Source organism: Natator depressus, chromosome 18 (assembly GCF_965152275.1).
Source record: "Natator depressus isolate rNatDep1 chromosome 18, rNatDep2.hap1, whole genome shotgun sequence".
Lineage (NCBI taxonomy): Eukaryota > Metazoa > Chordata > Testudines > Cheloniidae > Natator > Natator depressus.
The window spans coordinates 12,240,801-12,263,678 of record NC_134251.1 but is presented as its reverse complement, the minus strand read 5'-3'; the positions used below and the strand labels follow the sequence as shown (position 1 = coordinate 12,263,678).

The window sequence follows — 22,878 nt, the reverse complement described above, 5'->3', positions numbered from 1 at the left end:
TGGGCAGCATCTCTTTAATAGGCAGGATAAAAGTGAGACACACTGAGGCACAAGGGAAAACAAGGGCAGGATTACAGCTAGCCCTGTGCAGGAATCGAAGGGCTCTGCTCACCCAGGCCAATATTCTGTAGGGCATGGGAAGGAGACGGGGAAAGGGAGAGGAGAACTCAATGTGTATTCATGTGGGGAGGGAACAGGGGAAGGCAGGGAAGCCAAATAATTTCTCCCCCATCCTTCCGGCTGCAAAGCCAACACGCCAGGCTTTGGTGGGCTGCAGTGCCAGGCGGGGGGGGGGGGGGGAGGCAGCATCAGCATCTCTCCTGGAGAACAAGTTGCCAGCGGAACCTGTTGGAAAAGGGGCTTGTTGACTGCTCCCTGTCCGTTACAGCCCAGATTATAAGCATATTGCACAGCACTCTCTGCACGGTGCTGGGGAAATCCAATACACTGAAAGGTTAATGCAATCAATTAGGGTGACAAGGAAGTAAAGTAAAGCCTTCCGAGTAGATGAAAGGGAGAGAGAGGAAGGGAGATGGAGACAGAGAGAAAAGCAAAGAGAAAGGAAGAACAGGGCAGGGGTTCGAGAACAGAGAGGAGACTGGGAACAGGAGACAGGCAGATGGGACTGGTCTTGTGTATTGAGGGCCCTGAACCAGCTGAGAGGAGGCTCAGTGTGTGACTTGTCCTGCCGTATGAGGGGGTGAGGGACCCCAGCGAGCCTGCCAATCACCCTGCCAGCCTGGGATGGAGGATTGTCCCCAGTGTGCTGTCACTACCATAAGTTAGTTGTTTCTCGTAGTGTCCACAAGGTGCCAGGTGCTGTCCAAACAGCAAAGCCAGTTGGGCTCTGCCCCAGGGCACTTACTCGCAGGCCCAGGGGCACAGAATGTGGAGGTCCAGCGTTGGCACTGGCCACACCTGGGAACAGCATATGCCATAACACATCTGATTGGGGCATCAGTAAAATTCTCGCCAGGTCCCTGCTACCTGACCATGCTAAGCTGTGAGAGACATAAGTGACTTCCGGCTCTGGCATAAGGCTGGCGTGGAGGGAAGAGAAGGAGAAGGGCCAAGGAGAAGAGAAGGAAAAGGAGAGCGAGGGACAGAGAAGGGGAGGAGTAGAGGAAGACCTCTATTTCTATCTATCCATCCATCCTTGTGCGAGCACAGTGTCTGTCCTTGGCATCACACCGGTTGCCCCAGTGGCTCTAACTTCCTGGGTACTAGCTTACATCAGTCCCGCTGGCTGGCAAAGTCGGCACTGTGTAGATTTCTATGGCTGGGTTCTGCAGGATCTCGGGCTGGATGATCCTATTGGTTTCTCCTGGCCTGGGAGTCTCTGCATTTCTGAGAGTCAAGAGCCCTCCTCTTTAGCACAGTCACTCTCAGCAAACAGGTAGTGCTGGGTCTACCCGGCAAGCTCAGAGCAAACCCCTCCTAGCAGGGAGTCTCCCAAGGGAGCAATGGGCCATCCGCATGCAGGGAGCATGCCGCAGCCCTGCACAGCATGGAGGTGCCAGCCTCACAACATGGCATAACATCGCTCCTGCAGGGCAAAGCCAAGTCATTCCCTAATGCGCTGGGGGCACCTTCCCTCAGAGCCCTCAGCTCAGTAAAGAGCCCACAGCCGTCCCACTGGCTGCCCCGAGTTGGAGAGCGAAGGGTGGCCAAGCTCCTGCTCTCTGACCCCTAAGCAGAGCAGCACTTCATTAACCTGGGCTGGCAGGTCGGTGAGTGCAGCTGCTTCCTGCCACTGCTCTCGCTCTCGGCACGGCTAGGCCTTGGAGAACGTGACACCAGCTTGTTAGGACAAATTATTATGCCATAACCCCTGCCGCCACGTCCCTTAATATCCCTATTTAGCCAGAGACAATTGCTGGTGGGCTCCTCACTCTTAAAGCAGCCTCGCAAAGGCACGAGCACCGAGATTTCTGATCCCGGGGGATAGGAGAGACCCTAAGCACCCATCCCAGGGACCTGCAGGAGAAGGCAGTGGAGGGAGCCTAAGCTAGGTGCTGGCTGATTGCCCCATGCAGGAAGATGCAGGGTCACTGAGAAATCCTGGTGCTGCCAGAGGCCAGTTCACAACCCAGAAACATTGCTCTCCACAGCAGCTGGTTCTGAGTCGGACTGAGTACAAGTTCCCGACTCCCCAAGTTTCAGTGCAACAAAGTGATCTCTGTCCAAAGTACATTGAAAAAATTATCTGGGATTTCTGCTCAAAACCACAGGCCAGTTTTAGCATGAAGAAGCCCCGAGTATCTCTGCCCCACCCCCAGCTCAAATATCACACTGCATGGGGCTCCTGTTTCTCCATTTTCGTATGAACTGTCTGGGGTTTAAGAGTTTTGTTGCAATATTAAACCTAATCGGGGCATACCAGACAAGTACAGAGCATGGGCCTAGAAGCTGGCTCTGTGTCAGTGAAGGATCCGGAGTCCCTGCCCGAACAGGGCCCTACCTAACAGTTCACAGCCCACGGAGGAACAGAACAGCTCTGAACAAAGGCATCAAGCAAGTGCCTTGCTGGGGAGGTACAGCTAGAGGCTGGTCTGGACTAATCCAGTGCTTACATGTCCTCAGCAACTCAGAACACAAAAAACGAGACAGAAACCCAGCCAAGTGCCAAACTAACCCTGCCACGGAACAGACATGGGGAGAAAACACCTCCCTGAACAACTGCCTCTGCCCCTGGAGAAACCAAACCTGACCCCTCTTGCAGGGGGAGTGCGGAGAGAGGGAAAACAGGGAACAAGAGAAAAGAGTGAGAAGGAGAGAATGAAAGAGAAGACGGAGAAAACCAAAATAGTACCAGAGAAAAGAGAGTGAGAAAGAAAAAAGGGAAAAGGAAAAGAACAGAAAAGGCAGAACAGAATGAGAGCAAAGGAAGAAGGAAGTGGATAAGGGAGAAGAGAGGGAGCGGAAAGGGATGAGAAAAGAGCAAGAAGAAGGAGCACAGCAAGGGAGAGAGCTGTAACCAGGGTTGTGAAGAATGAAAAGGGAAGAATCTGCCTGTTCCTTTCAGCACTTGGAGCATGGTGCTCAGTGGTGACCTACACTGTGCCCGGCTGTGATCACGTTTTCAGGGCCACTGCCTGCAGATCCCAAACAATGATGGGGAGCCTTTGAAGTCAGAGAAAGAAGCCGCAATGTGAACAGGGGATGTTTTTGGGGGGGCTGGGGGGAGAGGGAGAAAATGTGAGGACTGAGGACGCAGGGGAGAGAGGTTGCGAGGACAAAACAGAGAGTCGTTCCCAGTGGGGTGCCCCGAAATGAGAGAGACAAAAAGAAAACAAACAGTTTATGAGTAGGGCACATGCTGCCTGTGTCTGCGTCCCCCGCGCCGCCCACCCCCCGAGCTCCCAGGGAGCCTTCTGTTCCCCAGCAATGATGGATGGACGCACAGGGCCATTCACTCCTGCCATGTTACAGCAGAAATATTTACATAACACTGGCCTTCCACCGGTCACCTCTGACACCGCTGGGCCCAACCCAGGGGCCCCTCTGACACAGCCTGGCCTGGGAGCTCCTCCAGAGTTGCCCAGTCCAGCCGCAAGTCCCAGGTCCCAGGTCAGCTTGGCATAAGAACTAGAACACCAAGCTGGGTGGAGAGGAGTGCCAGGGACATGGAGACGCCTGCAAAGCCATGAAGGAGCCAATGTCAGAGTGGAGATTAGAAGCGTGGGACTCCTGGCTCCCAGTCCTGTGCTCAGGTCACTCCACCGTGTTTTCCTCTAAGCAATGGGATTCATTCAGCAGCCTCCCCTCCTCCTAGCCCTTTGGGCGAGGAGGGCATATACCCCTGGAGCCAGAGGGCAATGGCCTGTCTGCCATTGGGTTCACACGCCCTGGGAGGCAGGGGACATGGCCTGCTTTCGTCCTTTGCTTCTCAAGGCACAACCAATTCAGTGGGGCTAGCCAGTGTGAGCATCTCTGCTGGGCAGCCTCGGCAGCACATGGGTTTGACACAGTCACAGTGGTCAGCCAGGGGGGAACTAATGTCTGTCTGTCCATCCCTAAACACTCTCACAGATTCACCCACATGTTTGGTCAAAATGGTGGTCAAGGGGGGAGGAAAGTTACCCACAACCCCCAGGCCTCCAATGCTCTTGACCATAAGGTCCAGGCTGCTCCCCATGTCATACTGCTGCTATCCCACTGGCGGCACCGATGAGCCCAAGGCAGCTCACTTGAGCCAGCCGTGGCTGTCACGGGTCATTTATTGTAGGGCAGACATACGCTAAGGAGGAAGGCAGTACAGAATGGGCAGGTGCAGTATTGGAGCTTGAGATCTGGCTTCTGTGCTCCCCAGAGAAGACAACCCCTCCTCTCCCCCTAACTCACTGATCCCACAGCTCTCTTTGCACCTCTTCTGCCGGGGACTCCAATACATTACTGCAAATACCCCCTCCCCACTTCCAGAAAGCACTGACGCCCCCAAGTGAGTCCAGAGACCTGTCATTACCAGCAAGTTGGTACCAGCGCAATGGTGCCCAGGTGATGGGAGGTCACAGGACAGCCAGACCACTTGAGAGCCTAGAGGGACCGATGGGAGGAGCTAGATTCAGTATCTTGGCGATGCCTCAGGAAGGGTAGTGAAAACAGCCTGGGAATGGGTGTAAGTGCCCAGAAGGGAGGCTCAGGATTCTGTAGGGGCCATAACTATGGGGCAGGGAGGATGAGACCTATCCTGGGAATTGCAGTGAGATCCGGAGGCTGTGGAGCAGTCTCCCAAGGGGGTAAAGGCCCCCTCACCCAGGACATTTAGTATGGGATTTTAAAAGGAGCCTAAAGCCATTAGGTACCCAAAAACCTTTTCCACGGGCTTAGGGCCTCTACCTCCTACAGACTCCTAGACTGGGAAGCCCTGGAGAAGATGCTGTAGGGAACAGTCAAACTTCCTGAGTGCTCAGGCATGGACCAGAAGTCCTTTCCAGCTCTTGCTCCAGAAGACCATGAAATCCCCACTGCAGTAACAGGACAGCCCCAGAACCCCTGAGGAGAGGGTCTGGAGAAGTTCAGGATGCAGTGGGGGACACAGACAGACCCACCCCCTGCCACATTAGAGCCATGCTGCTGTTTTACTAGCTATGAGTCTATGTCCCTGCCAGGGCTGAGCACAGACATCACCATCTCAGCTTGCTTCTGGTCAAACTGAGTCCAGCCCAACTTTCTAAAGATGGAGTCTGAGACACAAAGAGAGACCAAAGCCCTCTTCCATCTCCTGCCATGCCAGCCCATGGGCTAAGGAGAGGAGGTAGCACAGCCTGCTCTGCCAGGGCCCTTGTGTCCATCCATGCCTTGGCATCAGCAAGGACAGGGAAGGCAGAGAGAAGGCCAAGAGAGGCCCCACAGCGAGGCAGGATCAGGAACCAGCAAAGATTGACAGGTAGAGACAAGGACACAGGGTTAAAGACACACACAGGCCATGTCCGCAGCTAGACCCTCCCCACTATCCTCTTCCTCTATTGCTAACACCAGTTCAGCCTCCCCAGTTTTAGCCCCAGCGGGAGCCCTAGTGCAAACAAGGCCACAAAGACCAGGCCACGGAATGTGAGAGACATGCAGAGGTAAAGAGAACCCAGGAGGGTTGGAGACATACCCATTGCAGCCTGGATGTCTCTCCTACCTTTCGGAGATTTCAAGGCCTGGTTTCTCGCCTTTTTTGAAGCTGTAAAGTCACTTCATCCTGAGGAGGAAAGAAGGAAGATGGTTAATGCCCCTGGCCCAGGAAGCCATAACACACAATAGGTGCTCAGATCAGATATAGAGGCATGACAAAGCAAGGGGCCTGCCCAACTACAGAAAGGACAGGTGTGGGACCCTTGGTATTTGCCTGGCAACAGAGCAGCCCTGCTTTGCTTTCAGCTACATGGTGCACTGCAATGAGGCTTGTGTGCCGTGCACCTTGGGAGATACACAGTGCTCCTGCTTTGGTGCTCTAGGGCAGTGACCCTCAATCTTTCCAGACGACTGTACCCCTCTCAGGAGTCTGATTTGTCTCACGTACCCCCAGGTTTCACCTTAAAAGCTACTTGCTTACAAAATCAGCTATAAATATACAAAAGTGTCACAACCACTCTATTACTGAAAAATTGCTCACATTCTCATTTTTACCATATAATTATAAAATAAATCAACTGGAATATAAATATTGTACTTACATTTCACTTTATAGTACATAGACCCGTATAAACAAGTCACTGTCTGTATGAAATTTTCGTTTGTACTGACTTCGCTAGTGCTTTTTATGCAGCCTTTTGTAAAACTAGGCAAATATCTAGATGAGCTGATGTACCCCCTGGAAGACCTCTGCGTACCCCTGGTTGAGAACCACTGCTCTAGGGAGCTCTGGGATGGGGTAATGCCTACAGGGCTGGGATGGAGATAGTTAAGTGGGTAGAGGGCACCCTCTATAGGGCAGGGTTTGGCTGGCCCTGCTTCACTGATAGGTAACAGGGACAGTACAACAACTATGAAGTAGAATTTTCTAGGAATTGATTTTCTTCTGCTGCTGCTTCTTTCACACATGCTCACTACAAATCATGTATAAGTCTCCTCCTGCTGGCCTCCATTTGACTCCATCTCCATGCCCCTCCCACTCTCTCTTGACCCCTCCTCTACCTCCATGCCCCTCCCACTCTCCCCTGACCCCTCTTCCACGTCCATGCCCCCCATCCATCTGACTCCACCCCCAACACCATGCTCCTCCCATTCACCCTCCTGACCCTGCCTCTCCCAGAGGCTCAGGAGCATTGTGGCAGTGATGTCACGGTGGCTGAAGGAGCTCTGACCTCCCTGGTATACAGACATGATGCTAGCCACGAGGGATGCAGTATGGGGTCACAAGGCCCGTGCTCCCTAGCCATTCATCTGCAGGCTTAAGATATTGGGGAAAAGCAGAGAATGGGGACCAAAGGGACAAGGAAAAAAGATAAGAAGTCCCAGCGAAACACATGAAAAGTAAATTGAATTATTTAAAACCATATGTTCCAAAAATGTGACAGAGCATAAAAGCTGTGCCGTGAGACTTCCGGAGGGGGCTTATCCTGAACAGCCACCATGGGAGGAGAGCAGGGGGAGAGGGCTGACAGCTCAGAAAGCAGCCAGATACAAGGTCCCTTCTCAAGGTGACTGGGAAGGTGACAGAGGGCTCGGGGAGCCTGTGTGGAATGAGGAGATTTTGGCTGTTTATACAGCCCCTTCCATCTGAGGATGGCAAAGCACTTCCCATGCATTGATGAGTCTTTCTGCATAGCCCCTGGAGAGGTGGCTGTTACCCCACTTACAGCTGGGCCTGCAGGGACTGCACAGTGAAAGTGACCTGACCGAGATCACATGCTGAGTTAATGGCAGAACCCAGGAGTCTTGACTCCCAAAGCCCTGCTCTAATCACTAGACCACACTGCATTTCCCTTACAAGGCAGCATGCTCTCTCGACCCAATCCCCCCGCCAGGAATATTACAAAAGGGAGAAGCGAGAGGGTCTCAGCTCTGGGATGCCCAGCCACCCCTGCAGGAATTGGCTGCTTGTATTTTGGGGTCCCGGTGCTCTCCGCAATCAGACAACCTCCTCCTGTCACTTACACTCTGCCAGTTCCCGAACGTTGTGCCAGAGAAAGATGCCTGGCTTTGGCCAGGACCCAGAGTGGGAAGGAGCTGATGAGAAATCCCAGATGGATGGATGGACGTGGAGTGAAAGGAGCCGCTTATGTGAGGAAGATACATAACCATTCCGGCTCCTTCCTCCCCAATCAAACCCCACACTAACGAGGCTGGGGACACGGCTGCGTTCTCTGGCAGCTGCAGGGACTGACAGCTCCCCACTTGGACTCCCTCTTCCTCTGCCTCTCGGCCTGTCCGTCTCCCTCTGGCTCACTTTTTCCTCCCTTTGGTTCTCTCTCTTTTGTTCTCACTCTCCCTCCCTGGGCTCTCTGTTCGTTACTCTCCCTGCCTCCCTGGCTCTGCCTCCTCCGCCCCAGTGTATGGCCAATTGTTGGGTTTGGGTTTTTAATTGTTTTCCCCCCTTATTTTGGCCTCGGCTTATCAGTGATGCAAGAGGAATAACGCCAATTTACTTAGAATGTGTAATCCCCAAATCAGATTGGGGGATTGTATGAGGCAATATGACCTTGCATATGTCTCCATTAAAGCCAGCCAGGCCTCCTCTTGTATTCTGTGTTCCCAGTACATATTTAGACAGATAACGCTAATTGTACTTGACATGTCCTCTTAAGGATGGACTCTTCCCTCCCCCAGCTCTGCCTGACTTCCCAGCCAGAGCGCAGTCTGCTCAGCAGCACACCACCTGTGGGGCAGGGCACCGCCAGACTTGGGCGGGGGATCTGACAGGGACCCCTACCCCTGGCTCTGCCACTCCCCATCCCTCAGCCCGTTATGCTCATTCGCTGCTATGGGGAGGGGTCTGGTGCAGCAAGGACCAGGGGGTGGGGGTGCTTCTGGGGCATGTTTAATCTGGGATTAAAAACTGTTATTGCGGCAGCCTCAAATTCTCAAATAAAATACACTCCAAGTGGCCTGCCTGTACGGCCTTCAGGCCTCCTTGGCCTGCCCTGCCCTGTCCCTCGCCACCTACACAACTTTCCCTCTCCTCTGCTCTCCCCACTCCACCCTCCTCTCTCTGCGGTAGTTTGAGAGTCCCAGGACTGGTGCCTTCCTCAGAGTGAGGAGCCAGAGCTGGAGGGAGGGGGAGTTCTTGGGGGTGGCTTAGAACCACTTCAGAGCAGCCGGGCTCCAGGGCACATTGTCATCTGTGACTCCAAAGCTTCTGGGTGAGCAGAGGGGAGCACTCGCCAGCCCCCCGTCTGTCTCCCTCTGAAGGAGGGGCTTTCAGCCTGCATCTCCACCAGCTCCCACAGCTGGGCAGCAAAGTCCTCTCTCTATAAATATTTATCCCTGGCTACCAGCCTCTGGATCCCAGAACCGGCTTACAGGGCTCATCATGGAGCAAGTCGGACATCCCTCTTCCCCCGCGCCCGGCTGCGCAGCTCCGCTCTGGAGTGGACAAGTTGGGGGGGGAGGGGAGGGGAGGAGGGAGGGAGCGTATGCCGGGAAAACCAATGAATCCCAAACTCTTTGCCAAAGTGGACTCCGATTCTTTTTCTCCCCCTTTCCCTTGACACAACATCCTAATTCGACTTTTTCAGTATCTTTCTTTCAACAACCTTTTTTCCTTCCTCCCCTTCCTACCCGGCAACTGCACATTTATTAATTCATGAGGCACTAATTAGTTCTTTGTTTAATTTTGTGTTAAACAGACTGACCGGAATGATAACGACTTGCAGCGTTGCATTACAGTCCCCAACCGCCCCTGTTTTCTGACAACAAGGGAGCGCAGTGAGACTGGCGTGATGAACCCCAATTCCCACTCCAGTTGCACTTCATTAAGTCAAAATGTGACAAGAAGCTTAGAGAGCAACTTTCAGATCGGATCGCACATAACAATTGGGCAGGAAACTTTCCGAAGGGGGCAGCGGGAGAGGCGCTTGGAATGAAAGCTGGCACTGGTGCGCAATTCCCACGGCGCACTCATCTTAAAGGAACAGCACACTGGCTGAGCCAGGCAGGCGGATTGTGTATGTTTGAGGGGCAGGCTGCGGGGGAAGGTCTCCTGTCAGCAGCTGAGCAAACCAGCGGGCATGGCAGGAGGCAGCATGCTGCAAAACTTTGCAGACTTTGGGGTCTCACTTGCGGGTGGCACAGTGGTTGGTGGTAGGCTCTGAGCAGGTCAGGACTCCAGGGGTTCCACTCCCACGCTGCGTTGCCTGGGTTCCTTTAAGATGAGTCCTTTTCCCCACACTAGCACCACCCACCTTGGTGAAGTGGTTGGTGATCCTAGGCTGGAAGGGGCTATCTTAGTGCAAAGAGCTATTGTGATCATTACAGAGTCTGCTCACTGGGGCAGGGACTGTGCATTCCTATAGGGGTGTACAGTGCCTGGCATCTTTGGGTACTACTGCAATCTAAAACAACAACAACTCTAAAGGCAAGTTACAGCTTGGTAAGAGGCAGAGCAAACTCCCCCCCCGCCGAGAGCTTCCCCACACACACAGAAAGTGGAGTTCAGTTTCCACGGTCCACTCAGCCCTTGAGCTCTCTGCTGAGACAGCCAACAAGTGGTCCAGCTTAGCAGCAAGCCCAGCTGTGAGTTCTGGAATGCGGACACGTGTCTGGACTGGATCGAGTACTTGTGGAAGAAAGATGAGGCGTGATTAGTCCTCTGCACAGCCCAATGAATGGCTGTCAGATGGCGCTGAGCTTGGGCTGGATTTGAACCAGTCCTGATGGAGCGAAAGGCTCTGTAGCCCATTCACAACCCGCAAGCTGTCCAGTCCCCATTCTTCTGGCTCACGGATGTACAGGACTTGTCACCACCAGAGCTGCAAAGAGGCTGGACAAAGATGACAAAACCCAAAATGGCTTAAAATACCAGCAGACAGCAGCACACATCAGAAGAGGCAGAAGGGAACTTATGGCTCACCAGACCATAGGTGCTGGAACTAGGGGTGCTGGGGGTACTGCCACACCCCCTGGCTTGAAGTTTCCATCATAAATAGGTTTTACAGTTTGGTTCAATAGCTCTCAGCACCCCCACTATACAACTTGTTCCAGCAGCTCTGCACCAGACATTTGCTTTCTCCATCTATTCAAAACAAATATTCTCCCCATGGATATTTGTGTGCTGCAGGGATACCTCAGTGAGAATGAGCCAGCTGAGGCCACAAGTGAGATGACTTGGGAGGTCTCAACCCAGCCTCTAGTAGACACTTGTCCACATCACTCACAAAAAAGAAAAGAAATCTCCTAATGAACAGAGAGTCCTTGCTTTGGAGATGCCCAAGGCTGGGATAAAAGCTCAGGATGTAAGAGGGCTAGCAAAGCTGTGTGAGGAGTCTCGCACTGGACTAGCAGAGGGGGCTGAAGGTCAGGACGGAGGTGCAATGGCTGGATTGTGTGGGAATGCAGGGCTAGGAGAGCAAGAGCTGAGCCAGAGGTGCTGAGGGACTAGCCGTACTGGAGGAACAATAGGTGCTGGAAGTCCAAATGGAGATGCACTGGCAGGAACCTGCACTGCACCTGTCCACACTTGAGTTAACAGCCTCTCTCACTTTTGCGAGCTCTAAAACCAACAGAAATGTATTCAAACGGGTACTTGGAGGGGTAGGGGCCAGGCCGTGGCAAGGTGACACATCATGGCATTTGCCACAACAGTCACGGCTGCATCCGCATTGAATTGTACCAGCTGATCCGCAGGCTCTAGACTTTGTACTGGTTTGTGTTTTCCATGCAGTAGGGGACCCAGTTCCCACATGATGGAAATAGCATGAAGACATCAGCTCTCCTCTGTTTTCAGTTCCACAGATGCTCCTGAGGGCCATGAAAAACATGCTCAGATATAAACCTTGAGCTAGTGTAGCTTACCGGGTCCGAGGGAGGGAATGCACTGAGGAACTGTGAAGAGGGACAACTGAGAAAGTCCAGGATTCATTAGCAAGAAGAAGTGTCCTGGGCTCTCTCCAGCCTGACACACTATATCTATACCCCTCGATAAACACACAGAAGCGTTTGAGCACACAAGAAAGCCATGCAACTGCTCCAGCCAAGGAGAGTTAAACCTGGTCTAGGGGCACGGGTGGCGATCTCATCATCTGCTAAAAAGATGATTTAGAATAAAAACCAAGGAAGATAAAGAGAGCAGCCCAGCCCAGCCCCCCACCGTCAGGACAGGCGCCCAGCCCAGCAGCACTAGGATGGACAGGTGCTAGGAGGAGAGCCCAGCCCCCAAAAGCATTGAGCCCAGCCCAACCCCAAGCACTGGGATGAGCACCTGGCCCAGCCTCCAAGTGCATGGAGGAGGTCCAGCCCAGCCGCAACAGGGCCAGAGAGCAGCATGGGACAACAGTCCCCTTTTCTGCCATAGCCCATCGGAGCAGTGGGAGAGGCTGGCAAGGTGAGGTGAGGAGCTAGGCATGGCAGAGAGAGCAAGCTGGGGCCTAGCAGGAAGAGAAGACTCCATCAGGCCTCCAGCCTGAAGCTCTGGCTCTGACTCTGGATAATTACATCCAGTTCCCCACTCCTCCTATTGATCCTGGCTTTGTCAGAGCAAAACAAATAGGCTGAACGGGAAGATACGGAAGAGAAACACATTTTGTCTTCCTGTTTCCCCCATGGCAGTGGCAGCTACGCCCATCAGACTTGTTAGCCAGTTCCCAATCCCCCGCAGCCTCCTGCAAAGAGCAGAGCCCTGTGCTCCAAACCTAGCTAGCCAGCAGCAAAAACAGCTCATGACCTGCCCCCCAAAACAAGATGTCCCATCCTTCAGCCCACAGTCTCTGTAACTAGAAAGAGCTCTCTTCCTGGGCTTGTTCTCCCCACTCCTCTCCTTCCCCTCCCTCTGGCAGTTTCTTTCTCATGAGAGAGAGAGAGGAAATTATTGCAATGACATAAAACAGCAGAGACCCCTCGCCCAGTCTCTTGTCCACACACAAACCCCCACCTGCCCTCTGGGGAGAAGATGCTCCCTCACTGTCCCAAAGAATCTCCAGATGGCACACAACAAGCACACCCATAAAAGGGGGAGCTGGGAAATCCCAATCCTCTCCCTCCCCTTTTTCTTTGCTGAAACCCATTGAGTGGAGGCGAGCTTGGCCCAGCAACAGCTAACAGGAAGGGAAGGGAGAAAAGTCTGCCGTGAGGAGCTGGGACATGACTGGCTGATGCCTCGGTTATCTAGGTGACCCCTGGACATCTCTCCAGGGCCTAGATCCACAAAAGGGATAGCATGGAACGAACAAGAGCAAAGATAATCATCATCCCACACAATCAATCCTGGCTCTTTGCATCGATGACATCAACAAGGAAAGGCCATAGACACTGACTACGAAACACATATTACAAAAGCCCCACCACACTGGTCAAGCATAACAGGAGTGGAAGGGAAAGGTACAAGCATAAAGGGGGAGTCCGGGAGGGGACTCTCTTCTTCTAACCCCCCTACCTGCCATCTGCAAAACACAGCAGACCCCCAACTTAGCGATGGGTTGCCATGGCCTGGCTCCTGCTAATTTGCTGTCAGGTTGCCTAAGCAAACCAATTAAAACTATTCATTCATTATAAAGTCAAGAGAAGGAAAGGAGAGATGGAAAGGGTAGGGAGGAAAGAAAGATGATGGCAAAGAAAGTGGGGGAAAAGAGAGACTTTGGGGGAGGCAGACAATTAACGAGAAGTGACAGGGTGGACCCTGATATATCTAGCACTCAGTTCCGGGTGGGTCAATGGAACTAGCAGCGCAGGGATGTGGGGTTGGGAGGGGGGAGCTAGCGCTGTTACTGACTGAGGGCAAAACAGAAAGCAAAGGGAAGTGGGGAGCGCTACCATGATGGGTTGGGATAGATCAGATTAGACAGTTTGTCAGAGATAGCAGGATAAACAGAGGGCCAGGTACTTGGCTGGTGTAAGCTGGCATCACCCTGTGGAAGCCCATGGATAGACACACAGCAGCTGGACGCTGCCACCCCATGCCCTTCCTGGCACGAAGCAGCCCTTGACTGCCTAGACAGCCACAGTGCAGTCAGTGAGACTCTGGGAGGAGCGGGTATGGCTTGGGCGAAGGGCAGCAGGGCCCTCGGCTGTAGGCAGTTGGACAGATACAGAGCGAGGAGGAGGAAAGCACAGCGTGAGCAAAGCAAGCAGGAAGGGGAAAGCAGCGTGAGGGGGATTGTACCAGGACCCAGTAGCTCTGTCTTATCCCCTTTCTCCTTCTGTGGCGGGGTTACCGGCTCCCCTGGAGCAAATGCCTCAGAGGGGGATGAAAAATGGGACATTTATGAAAAGCCCCTGATTATGCGGATTTGGACGGGGCCCTCGCAGGCCCCGCTCAGCCTGACTAAATTACTGTCGATCCTGCCGGCTCCCCAACGAGTCAGTGCTGCAAAGAACCCGGGCAGCTGTCAATGCCGCCAACACGCCCCCCCAACCCCCCACCGCTACCTCCATCCCACTTCTGTTTTGTTCCCCTTCCCCGCACACTCCCCAACTCCGGCCTTTTGAAAAGCCTCGGGTCCGTGTCAGCCCAGTGGATGGTGGGGGAGAGGGGCAGCGTCATGGAAACGGGCCCTTTCCTGGAGAAACATGCTGTTCTTCCCCACTCCGTCCCAAGTTCCCCTTTTGAGAAGCTGTCAGGATCCTGAGTGAGTGTCACACGACCCAAGGACCAGGCGTGACCAAGCCTATTTTCTGCCTCAAATTTGATTGATTAAAAAACTTTTTAAGAAAACCATGTTAAAAGACAAAAAAAAAAAAAAAGAAAAAAAAAGAGGAAAGAAAAAAACAGAAAGGGACAAGTGTGTGTGTGGGGGAGGCCAATGCGCTGGGTTTCCTTGGCAATAGCACCAGGGGATGAGTGTCAGAAGCAGCTAAACAGCATAACCAGGCCAAAAAGAAAGGTCAAAGGAAGCATGAAACTTTTAACACAACAGTGATTAAGATAATGATGAGGCAGGGGACCCCAAGAAAAAGAAAACTGCACACATACACACACCACACAGTCCAGGTGACAGGCTGGATGAGAATAGGCAAGAGGGTTTGTTGGGAGTTTGGGAGGATTTGGGCACAGGACTGGAGGAAACAAATAAAGTGGGGTTTTGGAGGGTTACTGGTTTTTTTTAAGCTGGCTGCCCAGATGGAGGGGATAACAGCACCAGCCCAAAGATAGTGACTCCACCCAAGCCATCAGGATGCACTTGCCAAGCGCAGTGGCCAATGTGTCAGCAAAGTGGGGCTTGAATTTCATGATTGGGTTTCTTATAAAGATTTTTTACCACCATGGGGCCAGATCCCAAGCTGATATAAATTGGCACAGTCCCGCTGACTACAGAAGGGCTGGTGTAAATCAGCATAGCCCTAGTGACTTCAATAGGGCTGTGATGATTTATGTCTGCTCAGGATCTGGTCCTCTGCTTTAAGTGGCAGGTGTAAAAACTCCTCAGAAAATGTCCAGAGGAAATCAATTCTGCTTTTGGTCTCTTTGTTAGCACACTCATCTCCCTACTCTGGCTGCCTCCCCACACCCGTCGCCTTGTCTCCTTCTCCAAACTCCATTCTCTCGCTTTCTCCCACCCCACCCCCTTGCCTCCCTTTCTTTTTTTTACTCCCGCCTCCTCTCTCTCTTTCTAGCTGCCTTTCTCTCAGGTTTCCTCAGCAGATCCCACTCTCCATTTCTCCCAGCCACCCCCCTACCGAAAATGGAGCACTGCACAACAGGACCGGTAGTCCCCATGGGCCACGTTGCCATAGTAGAGAGGAGTGCAGCTGGGTTGTAGAACTCCATGGCTGGCCAATGGGGTGTGCAGGTCTCAACCCGCCACTTCTGCCCTGCTAAATGTGGCCCCTCTCTCTGTCTTGTCTTAGGGCTTCCTGGATCTGCTTCACACTGACATCTGTCTGTGCAAGCCTGTACCAAACACAAATCTAGACTGACTGGGTCAGAGTGCTGCCAACTCCTGGGATTTTATGGAAAGTCTCTCAATATTTGTTTCCTTTTAAAATCCCCAGCTCCCAGAGTCATGGGGTTACATGAGAATCTCAGCTTTGCTTTTATTTTAAAAAGCCAGTGTCAAGCCCTCCTGGTTGCTGAGAAAAGCTGGAAACTGTGACCCCTAAAAGCTCAAAACCCAGCAAGCAAAGAAAAAAGAACCCAACATTTATTGCTTCTTAAACTTTCATGATTTTTAAGCCCATCTCATGTGGTCTGACATGCTATTTGGAGCCTTGGAGTTGGCAATGCCAATACCAACAGCCAGAAAACAAATCAAACCTCAGACATGAGCTCCCTTCCAGCTCTCCTGCTTGGAAACTTGCCTGGGTGGTGGAAAGTCTGGCCTCCCCAATGCAAATCAGCCATTAGTACGCAAATCCCAGGGGCAGGAGTCCCTCTGTTCACTTGTATGGCTGGCGAGGGAGGGAGAGAGGGGGTGGTAGTTCTGGGAAACAAACTGGCCATTGTGTATGGAATCCTCCCTTCCACTTTTTGCACTGCACAGCTGGCAAGGTCCACAAAGATGGAGGAGAGGGTTGCGCCTCTCAAGGCAAGTCACTGGCATGATGTGCTGAAGGTCTGACCCATGCTTGCCATAAACTTCTGCTGCCCTGGCACAGGTTTGTGTGTTTGGTGGGGGGGTTGCAGAGGGAATCTCTGTATTATCACTTTTAGCCCCCCCCCACACACAATGATGTTACAGCATTCCTCACTCTCCATGGGATAAGGAGGGCTGGACATGGCACTTGGCAACTGTACCCGACGCTCTAATCTCTGTTGGCATTGGCCCATCTGAACCTGGGAGGCTTTATAAAGTCTTGTTATGGTCAGCAAAGGGTCAAGGAAATGCCCCCTCTGAGTCAGACCTGCTGGTTTCACTGACACTAACTGCCATCAGCCCCGAGCAGCCAAGACAGCTACTGGAGAGCAGGCTGGATCACATCCTGCCTCAAAGCACCAGACAACTTGCCGTTGCAGAGCCTTGTTGCGGCTGACGGTGTGAGAGGCAGAGTGGCACAGCTGGGTTTGCAGAGCCCAGGTTGGGCCGGTACCATATGACTTGTAAACTGAGCCCATGTGATGCAGTAGGCAGGGAGAGGGAATCCCATGAGGTCATTTTTCTGATAAGGGCACTTGGAGTTTCAGAGCCCTCTTCCTCCTTCCCTCTCAGGGGAACCAGGCTGCTGCCGGATTGTTGGCCACACCACTGGGTGGGATCAGGTGGAAAGGAGGACTCCAGAGTTCACCAAGAAAGTACATGTCAGGCTATGGGTGGGATGGCCTGGCAATGCTTTAGTGGGGCTGGAAGGGTGTGAAATAACCCGAGAGCGTGCTTCAATCTCAGGGAAGTTATAAACAATCACCTGGGCAACACTGCCACCTGCACACAAGACATATCCCCCTTGGGCAACGCTCACAAACATGCAGCTAAGCACCTGTCCACATTCAGACTTGGTGTGCAGCAAGACGGGGGTGAACCTACAGCATGCTAGCCTGCCACACACTAACTGTCCATGTGAACCCTGCTACCATACACTAAAAGTTCTAGAGTGCACTTTGACATTTGCACACAAACATGGACACATGTCTACTAACACACGGCCTCCCAATAAACACATGTACATAACCTTACACACTTGTACAAGGGTAGCCGTAGGGTCTGATGATCCGGCCCCGCTGACATCAATGGAAATTTTGCTACTAAATTTAATGATAGCAGACTTAGGCCTATAAAACATAATTCTCTCTCTCTCTCTCTCTCTCTCTCTCATTCCCCTCTCCCCACCACCTAAGAAGTCAAAAGGCCCAGGTATCTGATTACAGGGCAAACTCACGTAATTTGTTTAGTTTGCAAAACTAGTTCAAGTTCCTGAGTAAAAAAAACATTTTAATAACAACGATTTTGTAAAATTTCAGTTAATGTTTTTCTTTGAATTTTTTTTTTTTTTGGTGGCAGCCAAAAAGGCAAAAACATCTGGGTTCTGTATTTTTGTCAAAAACCCAACATTTTTTGATGAAAACAGATTGTTTTTTTCTGCCAAATGTTTTAATGCAAAAATTTTTAAGCACCTGTATTCATGAGTCGTCTTCTCCCTATTCCCCCACCCCAGGTCATTTAAATCCATGGTCTTTTGCAAAGAGTGACTGAGTCAAACAAATGTTTTTAGCTAGAAGAGCAGCTTGTGCGCTGTAAAGCCTGTGCGCGCTTATACAGCACAAGCCAGGGTCTTCTAGGACGGAGGTATCATTTTAAAAACTACAAGGGTCATCTAGTCTAATCTCCTACCAAGATGCTGGATTTGTTGTGTCTAAAACCATCCAAGACAAGCCATGCACTAATGAAATGCAGCATGTTTAGTACTGTCAACTCCAAGCAGTCAAGCATCAGGAATCAGGTCCCCAAAATTATGAGACTGGCTTATAATTATAATTTTAAAAAAATATAATAATAAATGCTGGGTTCTTTTAATTCACCTCCTGAGCTTGGGGCCTTCAGGGGGGCACACTTTCAGTCTTTTTTCTCATGAAACACAAGGGCTACAAACTTTCTTTTCTTTAAGGGAAGCTGAGATTTGCAAGTAGTCACTTGACTCCAGGATGTGGGGCTTGAAGAAAAACACCAAATATCGCCAGGCTCGTGATAAAATCATGACAGTTGACAACACTGTGTTTAGTTTAGTGCTGAAATGAAGTGCACTAAACAGTCCATGATGATAGCAAGGATACCTGAAAATGTTTTTAAGTCCTTTTCCCACAAGTTTTAAAAACAACCCTTTCACTCTCTCTCACATACACACAAAACCCCTTCAAGGGACAAACAAATCAACGTTAGCTAAAGCTGAGCAAAAACATTCACAATTAAATTAAAAATTCTCTGTATTAGACGTTTTTGTTTTAGTCTGTACTCATGAAAACAGCCCTATTTTTTTTTTTTTAAAGAAAGCAAAAATCTTGAGTTTTTCCACTCAAACATAAGAATGCTGCTGAGTGACAACGGGCTCACTTTCATCAAAACATTCTTATTCTCCAGTGAAAGCAAGAATTTTGCATTTCTAAAAGTCATTCTGGTGAAGATGCATTTTCATGTCAAAATGTGCAAAAATTCCTATTTTCAGCTGTTGGGGGTGGAATTGGCAACTTTGCAAAGCATGAAAATTTCAGTCACAAAAATTACCTGGAACAAAAATGCAAATAATCTCCTTTAAGAAGGTTTTCCATCACCCCTGGTAATAGTCCCGAGGGTTACCAAAGAGGCAACTTTTATTAGCAGGCTGTTTACTTGTGGGAGCCCCGTATACCGATCAGATAAGCTCACTGCCAAATAAAAGACCAGTGATAAGCGGATCCCTTTCTCATGCAGTGTTTGATTCATCTGATTCTCCCTCAATCCACTCAGTGACATGGCCTACAGCCCAGCGCTGGCACATGCCCCAAGCTCCCAGGTTCCCAATTGAGTCACTTCCCAAGGCACACACCCAGACATGTGTCCTCGTCCTTGCAGGGCCAGCCCCTTGCCCCCTCCCCCCCACAACTCCCCTGCCACAGAGAACTGTCAGGAGAACACAAGCAAAAGCTGCTTCTTGACAGCGAGTCATTTATATTTTAGCTTCGTTCCATTATCCTAACGAATTCTTCATCAGCAGATGCAATATTAACAGCAGAAAATCAGCTCATTACATCCAGGGGGATTTCATCAAGTCGACAATCACGAATGCAGCTCCCCAAGCCTGGGAGAGGACAGTGCTTTAGTTATTTATTTATTTTTGTGTCATTTAAGGGGCTTTGGGGAGGGAAAGGGGAGGTCCTTTCCAGGTAATCGCCATATCCTGGAGCTTCAAGGTATAATCTGCAGGCCCTCTGGACCGCAGACAGACGCACTCTCAGCTGGTACAGTGTCCAGGCCCATTGACAACTGTCACCACTATTTAAAAATCATTAGAGCGTAGAGGTGGACAGGGCATTTCTTCATTGAATTCAGGCTATGGGAGAGTGTCTACATCCTGGATTATTCCTCCCCTTGTGTCTACACACATCTAGATTGGCTGATATGGTACCCCTACTCCAGGCAAGGCTCACCCTGTAATGCTCCGAAAGGCCCCCTATCACGGTGCCCCCTCCTCATCCAAGTGTAATGTCCCCAAAGGCATCACATGCGTGCAAGGAGGGTGGGATGTTGTGATGAACTTCCTAGGGAAGGGGCAGACAGGCTAATCCATAATGGGTATGTGTGTATGGGAAGGGGTGGGGGGATAGAGAAGACCAACAATCTAGAACAGTGTCAGGCAGTACTTTGGGGCTGTTTCTCTCCAATCCAGCTCAATGAAACACCAGCCTGGCTGTATATGACACAGGCAATGCATGCAAAGTGTGAGCCTTCAGGTTGTTGTCTTTAAAGAATGTGCAATAGGAGGGGGGATCGCAACCCCGGGACAGCAGCCATGCAGCGTACAAGGGACATTCATAGCTCCCCAGGCTACTGCTGGTGTGATATAGGTGTATTTCAAGCTGCCAACATAGTGGCGACACAGCGCAGTGGGATACGTGGATGATGGTGCACAGAGTCTGGCTGGAGAAATACGTCCAAACTGCAACGGGCCAAAGATGCATCGCTCTTGCAAGTCAGCGTGAGAGCCCAAACCCACTGCAATTTCCTAACCTGCCTTTACTCCTGCCTTACCAGATGGGGGCCCTGTTCTACCCAAATCCCATGGAAGCCAATCGGAGTCACCTGCAGCTCACAGCTGAGGGCAGCCCTCCCCTTCACAGATGCTAGAGAGCTGCTCTGCACAGACCTGGGATCCCTCTGGGGAATGGGATATTTCCTGCTGAGTTCTCACTCTCGCATCCTGGCTGCTGCTGCTGCCACATCACTCAACGCCTGGGAGACAATAGCTCCAGTTAAAACAGCGACAGCCTGGCTTCTGGAGCTTCCCATCTCTGCAACGGGAGGAGATTCCGACGGGCCTCCCACAGAGCCTTGCCAGCTCATTCCCAACGTCAAGTGGAGCCATGCCCGCCCCACCCAAGTCCCCCCGCCTGCCAGGCCCTGTGCACTGAATGCTTCCACGCTGGAGAAGGGTGACAGCTTTGATGGGGACCAGCCCGGAGCTCAGCCCTCCCCGGCCATCCAACTCAACCAGGACTTTGATGGGCATTTTATATTTTCCCATTAGGGACTGGATTTCCGCACAGCAAGGAATATGTTCCCGGGACGTCAACTCCAATCTCTCCCACGCTCTGACAGAATTAAGCTCCAGTTTGTCCGACAACATCCCGAAGTGTAAGAAACTGGGGACAGACTCTCTAATCAGGCTGTAGGACAAAGGCCTGGGCTGACCCTGTCACTTCCACTCACTCTTGCTGTCTGTCTCATTCCCCCACCCCTTTCTGCCCCTTCTCTCTCCCTCTTTCCCCACCCTGCCCCTCCGATACACAACACAGCTGGGCTAATCCTGCTCCTCCCGCGTCCAGAGCAAATCCTCCCCAGAGTAAACCAATCCTGGGAATTTTTATTAGATTATCAGTCTGCCAGCTGAGTGCCAGCTGGACTAATCCTAATCAGGGCTGATTTTTATTAGCCAGCTTCAGGAGGGAGCTAAACTGTCCCAGCACCCCTGGCTCCCTCTGCCTGCACTGAGACAGCCCACAGCTCATTTTATGAGGCTCACTCTTTTAAAGTCACTACCGGGGATGCAGGCTGGGCGGCCCGATGGCCTCTGCATAGCCCACCCCCACGGACAGCCTAGGTACCAGCAGTGCTAGCTTCGCCCAGTCACTGCCCTGCCATTGTGCCTTGACCCCATTCTGGAGGCAGGGCTCCGGGGACACTCTCCATGGCCCATTCAGCCCTAGGCCTCCCTGTTGGTACCTCCAACAAGGGGGCCAGTTGGTGCTAAATTTGAGGCAGCTTTTTGGGAGGGGCCTGCTAGAAAGTGGGCTGAGATAAATTAGTCATTTCCTACAGGCCACCTAGCAGCCATCAGCATGAGTGACCACAGCCAGGACAGTGACTGCACTTGGTCTACATTGATGTGGGAATCTCACCAGAGGGCGTTTGCAGACATAAGCCACCCCACAGCCAGAGTCCCAGGGCTCTGCCCCCTTCTGCAGGCCTACGCAGTCTGCTGTGGGCAGGAAAAGAGGCAGGTAACAAGATGACAGTTTATGAGCTGACCTAGGGAAGTAGAGATCCTGAAACAAGAGTAAGCCAACATCTAATGCTCAGCATACAAAGTTTTCACCCTTGATTCTTCACCCTCTCCTACCTCAGGGCCTGATTCTGCTCTTAGATACACTAGTGTAAATTGGGAATAACTGCACAGAGCAGCACCAGCAATGCAGAGTGGTGTAACTGAGAGCAGACTCAGGCACACTCTCTCTTCTCTTTGGTCTGGCCTACAGCAGAAAAGATAGCTTGCTAGGTGGCGAGCGTCCCTAGGAGAGAGTTAAACAGATCTGGGTGGATGCAGAGAGCACAGCAGGCTTCCTGATGACAGGGGGAGAGATGGGGAACTTGGTTCAAACCCCCTGGAAACCACATCAAACAGGCCTGTGGGTGAGAGCCAAGAGAAGATGATCTGTTGATGTCTGCGTGTGTGTGTAAGCAGAGCAGAGAGGGGGATCGAGAGAAAGAGGAGTAGAAATTAATGGAAAGAAGTGAGGAAGTGCGAGATCAGGAAGGGGCCAGGACAGTTACAGTTGCATTGCCTGCATAACAGATGGAAATTATTAATGATAAACATAAATCAGAACACACATTATGCCCTCTACCCCTTCCATCTCAGGATCTCGAAGTGCTATAGAAATATAGGGCCAGACTCTCCACTGGGGTAAGTCAGTGTAACTCCACTGACTTAAACGGAACTCTGCCAATTTGCTCCTGCTTAGGATCAGGCCCATTAATTCTAGATCTGATTCAGTCCCGTGTATTTATTATTACCGTAGCCACTATTAGTCCCATTTTAGAGACGCTCAGAGAGGTTAACTGACTTGCCTGCACTGAGTTGGTAGCAGAGCGCGGCCCAGAACCCAGGAGCCCTGACTCCCAGTCCTGTGTTCTAACTACCAAATCATGGTTCCATTCATCTACAAAGCAAAATGCCTAGTAATAATAATAGTAATAACATGAAAATTTCTTGTAACACAGAGCCATCCCTGCCTGAGCTTGCTCAGACTGCACCTGCCTCCCATAAACATGCAGATAGGAGTGACGAGATGCTTTTGGTGGTTTGTTTTTCCGTTCAGCGCAGGAGGGTCCCAGGGCATCACTGAGCACAACAGCCTGATTCTGGTTGTGTCTCTATCCCTCTGGGTGATCGGGA

General features: G+C 51.5%; 1 protein-coding gene across 2 annotated transcripts in view; it reads right to left on the bottom strand.

The window, feature by feature from the left end:
* Positions 1 to 22,878, bottom strand: part of CASZ1 (castor zinc finger 1) — a 263,964-nt gene that overhangs the window by 140,576 nt on the left and 100,510 nt on the right. Inside the window, exon 3 of one of the 2 annotated variants that reach the window (XM_074975271.1) lies at positions 5,603 to 5,689. In XM_074975271.1, the coding sequence (XP_074831372.1) occupies positions 5,603 to 5,606 (4 nt within the window). In that variant the 5' untranslated portion in view covers positions 5,607 to 5,689. The remainder of the gene's footprint in view (positions 1 to 5,602; positions 5,690 to 22,878) is intronic. The other variant, XM_074975272.1, reaches the window with a different exon arrangement.